The 16,333-nt window shown below is 36.5% G+C and overlaps 1 protein-coding gene across 1 annotated transcript in view; it reads left to right on the forward strand.

Moving 5' to 3' along the window:
* The window catches only part of LOC145278259 (monocarboxylate transporter 9-like), a 37,433-nt gene extending 35,943 nt beyond the window's left edge, over positions 1-1,490 (forward strand). Inside the window, exon 11 of the mRNA XM_080130550.1 lies at positions 1,363-1,490. Coding sequence (XP_079986676.1) covers positions 1,363-1,490 — 128 coding nt within the window. The remainder of the gene's footprint in view (positions 1-1,362) is intronic.
* Positions 1,491-16,333: the final 14,843 nt, after the last annotated feature.

Here is a 16,333-nt window from a genome sequence, read left to right on the forward strand (position 1 = left end):
GCACAAGAGACTGATTAGTTTTCATAAATACTGGGTAGACGGATGAAGTTTCCTAAAGTGTTGGGAAGTACTTCTACTTTAAATAACGTTTAAACATCTATTCCTCATTAATTAAAGCATTAAACATTTCGGTTGTCACTTGAGATGATCTTCATCAATGCTGTCCCGTTTTCTCTGACGAATTATCCGATTGTCGGTGATCGACGTCACAGAAACAACAACTAGTCGCAAAAAGACAAAGGTATTATTTTTATCAAGGCTCGACTCCTCTACCTCACCCGTGTTCTCGCTGTACCAATGAATTTAACAGGATTATATTTTGAACGGGCTGACTCTTTGCCACGCTCGGGCGGTGGTTATGCACTATAAGAAGTCTAACCATAGACTTTTTACTACACAAAGTGCCTTGAAATCAGTATATTTAGTTTGAAGTTAAACCTTTAAAATTTAACATTTAATTTTCTTAATTGAAAGTTGAGCTTTTTTTTAAATTACATTGCAGATGTTTTAATTTGAGGTTCATATATTTCATTTAAAGATCAACGTTTTACATTTGATGATAAAACGATGATAGGATAATAATAAATGCTAAAGTTGTTTTATGAATTTGAAATTGGTTTTAGCACCGATATTTACTCAAATTTATTTCATGTCAATTATTATATAATTCCAATAGAAATCATTAATTGGCAATCATGTAGTATACTTAACTGCTGAAAAATTCGAAAATTTACGACAAATAACTTTTAGCAAGCATAACAATATTTAATTTTTTATCAACCTGTATAGTTTTAAAATGTTGCAATTGATCGTTAATTTAGTTATCTCTGCGTATGTTATCGCAATATTTACTTAGTCAAGCACGTGTAAATAAAAATGGTCGTTAATTTATTTGGAGATTATGGATAATTTTAGACTTAAAGGTTAGTCAAAATGTCTTACACTATTACTTACCCTTAGTCCGAAGGTGGGCTTGCCAGTCGGACTTGGAGTTTGTTGCAAAGTAAGTATTTTTTTAACTATTTATTAAGGTCTAAAACGCAAACAATAATATGCATGTCATTCTTGACATACTGTTACTGCTTCCAAAACAAAATCCAACGAAATCTTGTATTGAAATAAAAATAAACTTTAAAACACCTTCAGAAGATTAAAACTATGATGAGAAGTAGATATGGATCTTTTCTTGCATTTGGTTACAGTTATTTGTTGTATTTATTTTCCACCTTTATTTTGCGCAGTTAAGTATACTAGATCATTGCTTATGACTCGATATGAATTGAGGTAAACAAACCACATTAACAGGAAACTAATTGTGGTTAATTATTTTAAGAAAAATCTAATTGATTTCGTTCATTTCAGGAATTGTATACGACATGACACGCTCGTTTGCGTTCGTCTTCAATCTGGATGCAGCGTTTATTTCCGTGGGAATCCTCTTATCATTTGGACTTGTCTATGCACAAAAGAAAGAAAAATTTTCCAACTAAGGAAAAAATTCATTTTGCAGATTATTTCATTTTTAAATCAGCATCCTATACGTATCAAGAGTGAACAAACAAGATCATCAGAAATAAAATAATACCGAAATGTTCGTCTGTCAAAATGGAGAAAAATGATACATTTTTCGAACAAATCAATCAAGCAATATTTTATATAACAATAAAATGTATTTATATTCAAACAATGAACTTGTTATATATGTAAGTTTTAGAAGCCAAAACAACGCATATACGTGTATATATATATATATATATATATATATATATATATATATATATATATATACATATAAATTTATAAATACACATATATATGTATGTGTATAAATTTATATATACATATATATTATATGTATATGAAAAGAATTAGTTACAGTTCATTTATAATATTATCTTGACATTTTCAAAAATATATGTGATAAATAGATGATGATGATGATGATGATGATGATGATGATGATGATGATGATGAGTAAACGTTTATTTAATAAATACATTTGCTACGAAAAACCACACCTGTGGGTGAATTCAACAGTTAGAAATTCTTTCTCTTCCTATATAAAATAATTTGGTAATAGCAATAAGTTTCTAGACAAAAAGATGTTTTGCAATATATTCTTAATATTAAAAATAAATAAAACATTTACGAATAAGCAAAAAGATCTCATTTGTTTGTATTATTCTTGAAACGATTATACAGAATCTTTGAGCGTTCCGGGAATTGAAACCTCATGTCCCAAAAAAAAGAAACAAGTCAAAAATTTCTTTTATTTACGAAAGAAAAACGGCCAATGAAGAAAGTGCCTTTATAAAAAAAAAAGAAAAAAAAAGAAAAAAAGCCAATAAAATGGATTCCATTTTGTTCTTAAACTTTTCAAATGTGGTAATATTTATAAACGTTATTATTTCTACTTTGGGCAAAGTCTTTTGCAAATTAGCTTTTCCCTTTATTCGTGTTTCAGGTTGGAGTCTGCCTACACAGCTATTTTTTCGGTCGCTACGGCACTCGCTGCTATTTTTATTGAAACAAAAGTTGTTTTGATTCATTAATTTTTTATTTTATTTTACTTTGGGGGCGTGGGTTTCCAGTGCACGAGCAACAAAAAGTGCTCAATATCTAGAGAATATCTTCTTCTCTTTGTATTCATTCTGCCGAAATATCTGGTAGAGAGGGTATCATGTACTTCTTTTTGGGGGTGATTACATTTACATGTTTTTATCCGTCCTTTTATTTTTTAAATTGTTGTGGGTTATACGACGTTGCCCACAATGAAAATGATTAATATCCTTAGAATAGCAGGTTTGTTCACAACGGAACTTCATGTCGACCCGGGCATTGCTGGGCACCCATGCTAGTATATATATATATATATATATATATATATATATATATATATATATATATATATATATATATGTATGTATATATATATATATATATATATATATATATATTATTCCATTTTCACCCCAAACAAGACACAGTGCCACTTTGATGCAGGGAGCTACTATTGGGGAACTACTATCAGAAACACTACGTAGGAAGATGAGCAGCAAGATGTCTGTTAACATTACACGAACTTCTGCATGTCAGTACAGTTGGGAAAGCAGAATTCCGGAAGGGAGTTCGAAAGTCTAGCAGTTATGGGGAAGAAACTATTCGAGTAGAAAGCTTTCTTAAATCTACGGATCTCTAACTTGTAAGAGTGAGATTTTGCTGCTTATCGGGTTTGTCAGGGGTATTTACGTCAAGGGAGAACAAGTGCTTATAGTTCGTTGGAGCATTAGCCATTAAAATACTTGTAGAACAAGCAGAGGGGTGCAGCATTTCGTCGACGGGATAGAGGTTGAAGCTTAGATTAAAGTTCAGGGCCTATTAGGTTGGTGACTCTTTTTTGAACCCTGTCCAGGAGTGAGAGACTAGTAGCAGATGAACCAGACCAAATTTGACAACAATACTCCATACAATGACGAATGGTAGTCTTATAGAGATACATGATACTTTCAGGCGTACATAGTTTTCTAGCACGGTAAAGAGAGCCCACCTTTCTCTCAGTGGCCCTGACAATACTCTCAATGTATCTGTTCCAACTCAGGTTTCCTGTGAGCGTTAGGCCGAGGTGTTTAAGAGAAGTACTTTCAGGTAATGTATCTTTAGCCATTGCTATTGGTGCTAGAGAAGCTTTCTTGTAATTATTGAAGGAAACAAACTTAGTTTTGGCAGCATTGGATGTGACCATCCATTTATGTCCCCTTTCAACTAAAGATCAGAGGTATTTCTCTAGTGTTTCTGCCATTTTCTTAGATATATGTTCATTTGTTTTCCCCTCGTGCCTGTTATAGGGCGTGGTATCATCAGCAAATATACCCATCTCAGAGACAATTTTATCAGGGAGTTACCATAAGTCACTTCTATTTCTTTCTATGTTTTATACTCGGTATTCATTTTTATTAAATGACTGGCCTCGAGTAAGAGCAGAGATATACTGTCGTCTGACGATGTCATTTTAAGACTGAAACCATTGATTTATTGTAGTGACTTATATTAATTTTGTTACCAAATTTTTTTCTTAACTTTAATTAATAATAAATAAGATAATATCTTGCTTTCTTAATCTTACGGCACGATCACATTAACTCACCTGTTCTCGCCAGATCACTGAAGTTTAGCAACATCGAACCTGGCCAGTACTAGATGGGTGACCATTTGGGAAGGCGAGGCACTGTATGTACCGCAAGGTAAAATACCACTGGCGTGGTCTGTCCTTCTCTCGAGGGTAGATGGGCCTCTCTTAAGCCGCGGTAGGCAACCTATCTAGTGATGGCATTACGATAAAAAATACCTATGATAGCCCTAGGGAAGCATCGAGTATTTAGCTACGGACGTCTATGTAGCATTTTTGTAATTCACTTGCTGTGACAATGAGGCTTTTGTAGTGTTGTTCCAATTTCCGCTGTAGCTGTTCGTTTGAACCTTGTTATAAGGGACATTACTACGTATCGAACCGGATACGAAACAGTATATAAAAGCTTCCCAGGGACGAGCGTTTAGCTCTCACACGCTAAGTTCCTTTTTCTTTACCTTCATTTACATTTATCTAACTTCAAAAGCAAGTAGCCATTTTGTATTTGTATTATTACGAAGTACTAATAAACCTTCTTTTGTTACGCATCCCACTCGGCGTATTTTGTCATATTATTATATACCGTTGATACCGGATATAACAGTTGGCGAACAAAGATGATTTTTTATCTCTTAACAGAGATAAATTACCGTATTAAAAGTACTAATAAACCTTCTAAGTCAGTTGTATGCAATTCTCTATCTATATAAGAACCAGGTACATCCAAGGATAGAATACTGTTGCCACATCTGGGCAGGAGCTGCTAGAAAGGACTTGTCTTGCCTTGATAGAGTTCAAAATAGACTTCGTAGCCTCGTAGGAGGTGTCCTTTTCTCTTCCCTGCAACCTCTATCTCACAGAAGAGATGTTGCGAGTTTGTCTCTGATGTATCGTTATTTTCATGGAAAGTGTTCGACTGAGCTTCAATCTATGGTCCCCCCTCGCCAAACTTTCACAAGAAACACTCGTCTAGCTGAAAACACTATCAATAATTCCCCCCACTCTTTATCTGTGCCTAAACCTAAATGTAGATTCCATGAAAAAAGTTTCTTTCTTAGAACTGTATGCCTGTGGAATTGTCTTCCGTTTTCCTGCTTTCCAGCTGCCTACAATATGGTTGTCTTCAAGTCTAACGTAAACAAGTGCTTGATGAGCCGTTCCATATAAGTTAACAAATTTTACCGAATTGATTACTATATTGTCCAATTTCTACTGTACACTCTTTAACCCTTATCCTCGAGTGGCCTCTTGGCCTTGATAATGTGGTGATGCCTGTGTAAAAAAAAAATTTCATAAAATACTAATTTAAGTCGCAATGGTTGAGCAACTTCATAATAAATGCATTTAATTCGTGAAAGGCCATGTAGAGTAAAATGATAAATTATAAATGTGAAACGTCACAAAAGATTAATTAAATTGTAAAGTTATAAAGGATTAATCCAAGTCGATAAAACTGTGTAGACATAAAAATATTAATTAAAGAAACGAAAAGCTGTGTGGCAACATGAAATTTAAATAAATCTCGGAACATTTATGTTACGTCATAAATGATTTCAATTGTGTTGAGTTAGAATACAATAAGCAGATTGTAATAACGGTGTGGAGAGTCATAGCAATAAGCCCCCACGGTTGGCGTGCGCCCTCTGTAGAAAAGCACTGGCACCCTAATATGGAACCTGTCCGATACAAAAAGTAATATGAAAATAAGAAGATAAATTCAAATTTAGGTGCTGCCAAAGTTCGAGGTGGCAGCATAAAAAGACGTTTTTTCCTGGCAGTGACATTATCTCGTTGATGTGAGGTTGTTATTAGAAGAGGGAAAGAAAAATGCGGAAAAAAAAAGTTTAGTTCTCTCCCACAGCAAGAACATAGACACCAAGGTCGGAAAGAGAGATTAAGAAGTCAACGCCCCATAGGAAGAGCACACCTACAAAAATGCCTAAGCAGCCCCGTTAGTATTCTCCGGTGTGGGGAGCAACAATAAACTAACCTCTTCTCAATGAAAGAAGTTCAACCCTGGGAGAATGGGCCTCCTAGAACTGCAAAGAACTAAACTCCTACCGCAAAATCAACAAGGACCGGATCATGACAGCAATGCTCTAATCTCTGTTGATTTTTGGGGGCCCAGGATAAAAGTCCCTAGTCGGCTTGGCTGAAGAAGCGAGCGAGTTGTGGAAGAGAAAAACCCTTTTGTGCCAGTCAAGTACAACGCTGAAAGTTAAGAAGAGTTCCAACCTTTTATTTTTTCTCTCTCTTATTTCAGTGATTAATATAATTGAGAATAACTGTGAGGCATTATAAAAATGAATTAAAGCCCACAATAGCAAACTGATAGATTATAGTTGTGAAAAGCTGCGTGACGTCATAAAGGATGAATTTAATTGCAAACAATTTTGTGACGACATAACAGATAAATTTCGAGTTGCAAAAAGCTGTCTGGACTAATATGGATGAATTAGAGATGCAAAAACTTATGTCACATCAACAAAAGTCAATTTAGTTCTTTCTTTAATGGAGAGTACCTATTTACTATGCCTCCCCACGAGACAGAGTTAGACACCAGGGTCGTTTTTTAACGTGGAGAAAAGGTACAAAAATAAAAAAAATTGTCTCAGTCGTGAAGGACTGATCCTCCACCGAAAGAGAACAAGAAATGGAAGTGCAGCATCTGAAGAACAGATACTACACTTTGATCTTGACCAAAAGTCCAAGGAGAGTAGAAAACGAATTGTAGACGAGTTCTTGGCATCCTAGTAACTCTCATTTTCCCTGTTTTTTCCCTCAAGTCTTATTTATAATGAATGACGTTAATTTAATGGCAAAGGGAGAAGAAAAAGCTGTATAATCAGTCGGTAGTTTATTTTCTGGGCATGTCTAAATCCTTACCTTTCTACTTCTATCCATGTGACAAATAAGGGTACTGGAAATAAACGTTTTACCTGGACTGACGTTATCCGCCTGATAGTCAGGGACCCGAACCTTGGATTAATCCCAAAAGAGGCCGTTCTATCAGCAGATGCAAAGTATTGGGGCTGCTGTATTGCCATTTGGTAAATGGACTCTGAACCATGCAATAACTTCTGGCGAGGTCACTAGACGCCATATTATTTTCTTTTTCATTGTCTTTAAAAATTACACCCATCTTTTTTTCTTCCTTATCATTCTCTTTTCCCCTCTCTTCCCTGCTCTAACCAACTCTGCCGCCTTTTTCTACATATTCCTATATCCTAACATGCTTAACAACGCCTCCGTTCAGTCTCGAAAGACAATGGATGCCCCCTGTAAGAATGGTTGTGAGGCAAGGGTGGCATTATCCCCAACCACACATTTCCTAAATCGGTACTGCTTGAGTTTAATGGAAGTAAAAATCCAGGACAACTGGAAACAATGCCGAGATAAGCAGACCACATACAGTACCTGAAATTCCTAAATGGTCATCCATTTTAGTATTGACCAGGCTCAACATTGCTTAACTTCGATGATCTAGCGTGAACTGGTGTGTTAACGTGATTATGTCGTATATTTCCACATCCCAACATGACAAGTCTCAAGAAACAATAAAAGATTAAATCCAGAATCCCAACTTCCAAGGTAGACCCTCATAACTAGCTATTCTTTCACCTGGTTCCTGTGCGAAAATGGTATTGTACTGTCTGTTTCCCTAGACGAATTCATGATTAAAGGATACTCATACTTGACATCAAAACCTGACCTCCAAGATCGTCATGGATATGGAATATGTGTCTAGGGAAAGCTTTTCCTGTGGTAAGGACATCTTCCAAGAATTCTAAATCGCCCTATATGTGCTTCCAAGTAGCACTTATTCACAGCACCGGCGCACCACATTCATATTTGCCTTCTATCGTATCCACAATGGCAGAGTTATTATTATTGAAAGTATATTTGAGCAAATTGATAACATCCTGTCTGATCATCCCTCAGCCAACATTCACGTTTTTCTTTTTTTTTTTTTTTTTACACGGTGGTCACCACTTATCAAGGCCCGGAAGCCACTCAGGCATAAGGGTTATTGAAAGTACAGTACGTTAATGTGGAGATTTAATGAAGTGTTTACTTAAGAGGGCGGTTCATTAGGAATTTGTTAACGTTGGACTTGAAGACATCCAAGTTGTAGTCAGGTGGGAAGCAGGCAGACAGAACAGAGTTCCACAGGCATGCAGTTCTAAGAAAGAAGCTTTGTTTATGGAATCTACGTTTTGATTTAGGCACAGATAAAGAGTGGGGGAAATTTTTCACAGTGGATTCAGCTAGACGGGTGTTTTTCATGAAGGATTGGCGAGGGTGGACCAGAGATTGGATATATGATAGAGAAGGACGTCCTTGGAAGCTTCAATGTTCATAATGTTAAATTGCTAGTCTATTCAAATAATATGGATAATGAAGGGAGATTCTGTCATGATTTCTTCCTTGCTTATGACCTAACACATATTGTTATCCACCATGTACCCAACGCTGATGGACAGTTTACAAGCCTCCTAGGCCTTTTTCTTAGTTTGCCCGAAATTATACCCATCCTTTGTTGTCTCCACTGGGATTTTGTGATCACTCGATTGTTTCAGTTAAGATAAAAACAAAATGTAATAAGTTCTCAGATGTCCCTCTCTATCATATTTTTTTTTTTTTTTTTTTACACAGTGATCACCACTTATCAAGGCCCGGAAGCCACTCAGGGATAAGGGTTATTGCAAGTACATTACGTTAGTGTGGAGATTTGATGGAGTGTTTACTTAAGGGGGCGGTTCATTAGGAATTTGTTAACATTAGACTTGAAGACATCCAAGTTGTAGTCCGGAGGGAAGCAGGCAGACGGAACAGAGTTCCACAGGCATGCAGTTCTAAGAAAGAAGCTTTGTTCATGGAATCCGCGTTTTGATTTAAGCACAGATATAGAGTGGGGGAAATTTTTCACAGTGGATTCAGCTAGACGGGTGTTTTTCGTGAAAGATTGGCGAGGGGGGACCAGGGATTGGAGTTCAGACGATATATATATATATATATATATATATTGATATTCTATGGTTGACTGGGATAACTTCCAAACGTTTATATCTGATATACCTCTGCATTCCATGTTTAAAAAGAGTGTTTCCTTTATAGCATAAAACCTAACTGAATGGTTTACAGTCGGTATAGACCGCTTCATGTCAATGGGCAGAAATCAGGAGCTTATTGTATCAATGCTTGAGTCCCTCAAGGTTCCATCTTGCAAAAACATTTTTCTGATTGTCATCAATGATTTATCAAATCACATTCTTAGATCATTCGTAGGTATTTATGCAGACGACACTACCATCTATGGCAACACTTCAAAGGCCATTAATGACCAAGATCTTTCTGATTCTGTCTCTTCTGACTTTGAGTACATAGTGCAGTGGGGTAAAAGTTTTGCTAATAGTTTTAATGCATGTAAAACTAAAACTCTTTTCATCATCAACGCTCTGATACCCATCTGGCCTTAATTAAAATTAATGTCTCTCGTCTTGGAGAAGTACCATGCTTTGGCAATCTTCTGGGGCTGACACTCACTCCTGAGCTAAAATAAAACACATACATCAAATCTATAGCCAAGGTCGCCAGAAAATTTTTTGGATCATTCTACGTTTCCAGTAGGTATCTCACTCTTGATGCAGTTATAATAACCTGTATAATAGCAAAATACATCCTTAGATGGACTACTGTTGCCACATTTGGGGAGGAAATAGAGCACTTTTTTCTTGCCTAAACAGAGTGCAAAACTGACTTCAAAATTTGGTGGGTAATGTCCTTTATACCTCTCTACTTCCTCTTTTCTATAGAAGAGAGGTTGCAAGCCCCCTTCCCCCACCTCTCTCTCTCTCTCTCTCTTTCTATCTCTCTCTCTCTCTCTCTGCTCTAGTTACTTTCATGGCAATTATTTGACTGTGTTTCACTCCATGGTTTCTAACAGCCTTTCCTTTGTTCATTTTTCTAATAGCAGTTTCAATTTCTACCTCTAAGATCGGTGGTCCTTCTATTGGTTTGGTAATTTCGGACTGATTTCCTCTATTGTCATAAAAGAAGTCTGTAATATATTATGCCCATCTGTTCAGTATGTCTGTTTTATGCATCAGGACATTCACATCTTTTGATTTTATATAGCCGCTATGATTTCTTGCCTGTGATGTCATCGATCTTGCTGTGCATGTACTTACTAATTGTTATTTTTTGTACCTATCAATTTCCTCACATTGCTCATTAAGCCATGTCTCTTTTGCCTCACCACACATCTTTATTTCTTTGTCTGTGGATTTATACTTGGTAGAGGTCATCCTTTGATTTTCGTCTGCTGTTTGTTTTGTCAAGGATTTCTTGTGTTAGCCATTTCTTGCATTCTTTCTTAGGTTTTAAACGGATGCTTTCTTCTATCTTCCCTTTGATGTTATTCTTCAGCTTTTATGATTGACTTTCTACATCGGTTACCGCCTCCAAGACCGAAACTCTGTTGTTAAGTGCCACTGAAAAACTCTCCCTAAGTCTACTTTCCGTCTTTCAAGGTTTGAAATTATAATTTGGTTAATGTTTTGTGGTTTTTTTTAGGTTTTTCAACTTCAAGTTGAATGCGCACACAACAGGGATATGGTCACTACCGCAATCTGCTCCTGGCATAGATTTTGCTGATTTGATTGTATTTCGGAATTGGGATTGGATCAAGATGTAATTGATCTGGTTGCACTCATCTATGTCCACTTTCTTCTTGGATAATTCTTACACCATGTATTTGTTGTAATATATTGATTTTCCATACACCATTCCACTAGGTGTATCAGAAATTTGGAGGAATTTTTGACACCCCTAACAGAAAACTGTGAATAAAATATTTAAAAAACTCATAATTTCTCTGTTAAAAGTGGGTTGTTTATTTTCTTTATGGAATATACTTCCAAAATAAACTATTAAAGTTTTTTAAAAGTAATAGAAATATTATTTTTTTATTTTTTAAAAAACAGTGTTTACAAAATGTTTACAAAATGACGGCGTGCCTTCATGCAGCCATTTTTTTACTTAATGAAATTTACAAATGAGATTTACAAATTAAATATTTTTCAATTTTTAAACTTTAAAAATCTATCAAAATTTTTCTATGGGTTCAATTTTTACGATGTTTTCAGGGTCAATGTGAAATTGTATGCTCTTTCCAATAGACCAAATATAATATTTTAGAGAAAGGTTTTTTTTTCAAATTCACTTACCCCCCCCCCATTTTGAAATGTCTATTAAAATTTTAATAATTAATTTATGTGCCAAAGTTTTATATATCACAAATTGAAGATAAAAGTTCAATAAAGAAAATATTCTAATTTAAAACAAAAAAAAATAGTTTTTTTGAAATTTACCTGTAAAGTCCAGTGTAAAACCTTTTTTTTTTTAAAAGAATTTTTTTTTAATGAAAGCTCATGTTATGCTTACATCATCAAGTAAATACCAAACGCTGACGGCAAATATTTCTATTTCATTAAAAGAATTTTTTTTTAAAAATCGACGAAGCGGATTTTTTGTTCTAGGGGAAAAACTTATAAGTGAATGTTCGTTTCCTTTTTAACTACGGAGGATGAAAAATACTAATTTTGGTTAACACACACAATAAAAAAGAGACATTATTTATGTCCCTTGGACGAATCCGTACTTCAGAAATTTCATTTTAGCAGCAGCAGCTATTTACAGCTTCACGCAAAACACGTTGCAAAAATGCAATTTTCTACGACCCTCACTTTAAAAAATCCTTTTATTTAAAAAATACATGGAATTTAAAATATAAATATGGATAAATTCTTAACAATGAAGGATAGAACTACCCATTTAATAGCATATTTTTTTAAGTGATTTTTTGACATTTATATATATATACATATATTTATAAGCAAGTCAAAATATGTTGATTTTCTTTATATTTTTTTGAAAGAAAACCGCTTTAAAAAAACAAATATTGCATAATTTGCTATTAAAGCTGTTATTTTTTTAAAATTTGGTCTTTGCTCCTTTAATTGAAAAAAAAATTAGGGTTTGAATTACATTTTTCAAGTAGTTATAAGCTTCGAAAAATAATAAGTTGAATTATTAAAGTTCTGATCATCATTTTTAATGGCTGTTTCCTGATACACCTACCATTCCACCAATCGTCCTCCCCTTTCATTAATTTCGCCGAGTCCATGTGAGCCAACAATGTTTCCAATTCTATTTCCTCTTAGTTTCGCATTGAAATCGTCCATTATAATTTTAACATCAGATGATTTCAGTTGCTTCAGAGTTTCCTTCAGTTTTTCATAGAACATTTCTATTTACCAAGCGAGGTGTTCTCATTCAGAACTCTATTCATGCTGTTTCTTGAATAATGAGTTTGATGTATTGCCATAGCTTTTTTTGCAGTTGTACAGACAATAGGTTGCAGTTTCTTTCTGTCTGAGCAGTGCCCACACTAGGCGATTGTCCTGACCATTGTACCCAGAGGTATCTTCTGCTCAGCACAACGGAATACAAAATCATGAACAGAATTATATCTGTATGGTTTCATTATCCATCAGTCACCTTCTTTCCATGATCAGGGGTGGAGGTTAAAGTGGGTTCTCGACCATGCCCAAGGGTCTCCCACAGACCAGTGGAGGAAAGGAGGCGCTTTACTTTTCCTTTGACAGTAGTGCTGTCTCACTACCCATAATATTTGTTTAATTGAACTAAATTCAATCAAATAACTAAGGCGATAAGTAAAGTTAATGGCAATATAATAAATGCAATAATATATATATTTTTCACTTTTATATAAATAAACTGTAGTTGTTGATTTCTTCTGCTTTTATAGATACCAAACATAAAAAAATATGTTCAAACGAGCATGCACAGCCAACGAACAATTGATGAATGTTGGATCTTTTTGAAATTAGGGATTTTTTTTTCATATAAAAATACTTGTTGATTTCTTAAAAAGAAAATTAAGAAACCAATAACAAATTGAATAAAATCAAAAACTTTTTTTTTTTTACCTTCAATCGCTGTTGTTGCTGTTGTTGTTGTATTTTTGAAAATTGCGACGCTTACGATTTTCAACCGGCGATCCGCAAAGTTAAGAATTTAATAACGAAATAAATGAAAGGACGCAAAATAGATACGAAAATTTTGATATTATAAAAGATTAACTACAAGGAGTGCTGCAAAAGTAATGCCTCCTATTTTTTATTCCATCCGAATGGATCATTCTTATGATGACTAAATTTATGCATTCAATGTCTGCAAGTTTCATCTTGACAGTGTGAGACACTAAGAAATAAACCTCTCTCATAGACGTGCATCAAAAGCAAAGATGCATCAATGACGTCCTCCATGTAGAAAAATTGAACTGATCATATTCACCTACACCTGTTGAAAGGTCAAGAAGCCAATGCAGTTGATATCAGTAGTTAGGTTGGTTGGTTGTTTTACGGCATATCAACCCTTTTCGGGTTATTTAATGCCGAATCTAAAGATTCAGAAGAAAAAATTTTTTAATAGAATATGTTTGTTGTTTTCACGTCGGTTTCTATTTAACCCATAGTTGGGACCCTAACAGGTACTACCACTCCGGGTCAGAGTGGACCTGGGAGCAATGGTAATTAAAGGGTGGCTCCACACTCCCCAAAGCCCACAAGCTGGGGCCTCACCACTGGATATAGTTTAAAGTCATATCCAGGACCCCCATTGAGGGACTTTTACCCTCTGCAGGGGGGGCAGTCGGCATATTCTAAAGCCCCACCGACAGGATCCAGTACAGTTAGGAGATAAGTTTGTCGATTTCAGAGTGGCGACAGAGATGTGAAGTGACAAAGCCTGCTCCAAACGCCCATGCATAGCCATAGGCCCACAGCCCACTCGGGAACGCTGATCATGCAGTGATAATGGTTGAAATCGCCCTAAACTCTAGAGCCAAAACTGAAGAGCCAGTGCTCAAAACAATGAGATATTATAAAAAGGCTGCCTGGGAAGCCATCAGGGAACTAATCAGAGATGCCCCATGGAGTAATATTTTTTCTCTCCCTGCTGAACTGTGTGCAAACGAGACCACTGACTGTTTCAAAACTGCAATCGAAGCGCATGTTCCCATGCGGAAATTTTATAGTAAGCCCCACTATCCCCAATGGTTTACGTCGACTTACGCAACTGCCATTGCTCAAAAGCAGCATGCATTCCGTAGGTTTAACTGACATAACTCCAGTTCAAACAGACTGAAGTATATAAGCTAGAAATAACGTTAAGAAAGAAATAGCGACAGCTAAGAGAGAATTTACGGAAACCACTAAAAAGCGCATCGAAGCACAAAAACTAGGAACTCGAGACTTCTGGAAAATCTACAACAGTGTAGTAAATAATGAGCAATCAACAATTCCCCCACTAACCAACAATCACGAGGTTGTCTCCTCAGCAACCGACAAGGCTAACATGCTTGCCAGTCGGTTTGCCTCAAACTCCACACTGGACCCTTCCAACCACCCCCTACCTGACTTTCCTATGCGGACAGACGCCACGCTAGACGATCTGAAAACCACCCTTGCTCAGGTGCATGCTATCATAAAAAACCTTGACACTTCAAAAGCATGTGGACCCGATCTCATCCCAGCTGTGCTATTAAAAAAGTGCTCAGCTGAAGTAGCTCTAGTTCTCTCCAAACTCTACAACAAATGCCTTAATGAAGCTTGCTTTCCGGGCTGTTGGAAAACTGCTTCTGTGGTACCAATATTCAAGAATCCTGGCGAAAGGACTGACCCATCAAATTATCGCCCCATTAGCCTCCTCCCACTTTTGACCAAAATATTTGAGACCTTAATTAACCAAGCTCTAGTCCGGCACCTTACAGATGCTAAACTTCTGACTGACAAACAATATGGATTTAGACAAGCCCGTTCCACAGCAGACATCCTAACAGTAATCTCTGAACGTATATACCATTCACTGGACAAAGCGGGGGAGGGCAGAGCGGTAGCTCTAGATATATCTAAGACTTTTGACAGGGTATGGCATGAGGGTCTCCTCAGGAAAATTAGATCATACGGTATCACTGGTAGAATACTTAACATAATTAAATCCTTCTTAGATAAGAGAAAAATCCAGGTTGTCCTCAACGGTCGTACATCTAAACAATATGATATAAATGCAGGGGTGCCCCAGGGTTCTATCCTTGGACGTCTATTGTTCCTGATATTCATAAATGAGCTCCCCGACAAAATTGCCTCTGAGATGGGTATATATGCTGATGACACTACACTCTATGGCAGGCACGACAGGAAGATGAATGAACACATTTCTAAAGAAATGGCAGAAACACTAGAGGAAGACCTCCAATCTGTGGTGGAATGGGGACAAAAGTGGTTGGTCCCGTTCAATGCTGCCAAGACTAAACTAGTTTCATTCAATAATTACAAGAACCCTCTCTACCCCCTATAGCAATGGCCAACCAACGATTCTTTAGCTGAGAGTACATCTTTCAAACTGCTTGGCCTAACGTTCACACGAAACATGAGTTGGAACAATTACATTGAAGGCATTGCCAGGGCCGCTGGAAGAAAAGTGGGCTCTCTCTACCGTGCTAGACAACTACTAACACCCGAAAGTATCCTGTACCTCTATAAGGCCACCATTCGCCCATGTATGGAGTATTGTTGTCATATTTGGGCTGGTGCATCTGCTACTAGTCTCTCGCTCCTTGACAAGGTCCAAAACAGAGTCGCAAACCTGATAGGCCCTGAACTGGCATCTAAGCTTCAGCCTCTGTCCCATCAACGAAATGTTGTATCCCTCTGCCTTTTCTACAAGTATTTTAGTGGTGAATGCTCTGACGAACTGCAATCACTTGTGCCCCCACGACGTGAGCACCCTCGTCAAACCCGACAGGCTGCTAAATCCCACCCCTACACTGTAGAGATCCCTAGATGTAAAAGATCTTTTTACTCCAATAGTTTCTTCCCCAGAACCGCTAGACTCTGGAATTCCATTCCAGGTCCCTGCTTCCCCAACCGTACTGACGTGCAGAAGTTCAAGTGAAACGTGAACCGACATCTTGCTGCCCAAATCCCTACATAGTACCCCAGTAGTTGTTGCCCCTGATAGTAGCCCCCTACACCAAAGTGGCAATTTGCCTTGTTTGGGGTGAAAATGTAATAAAAAAAAAATTTTTTAAAAATAGTTCATAGCTGGAAAAGTGCAAAA

Source organism: Euprymna scolopes, chromosome 6 (genome assembly GCF_053919585.1).
Source record: "Euprymna scolopes isolate OS-2025 chromosome 6, ASM5391958v1, whole genome shotgun sequence".
NCBI lineage: Eukaryota > Metazoa > Mollusca > Cephalopoda > Sepiida > Sepiolidae > Euprymna > Euprymna scolopes.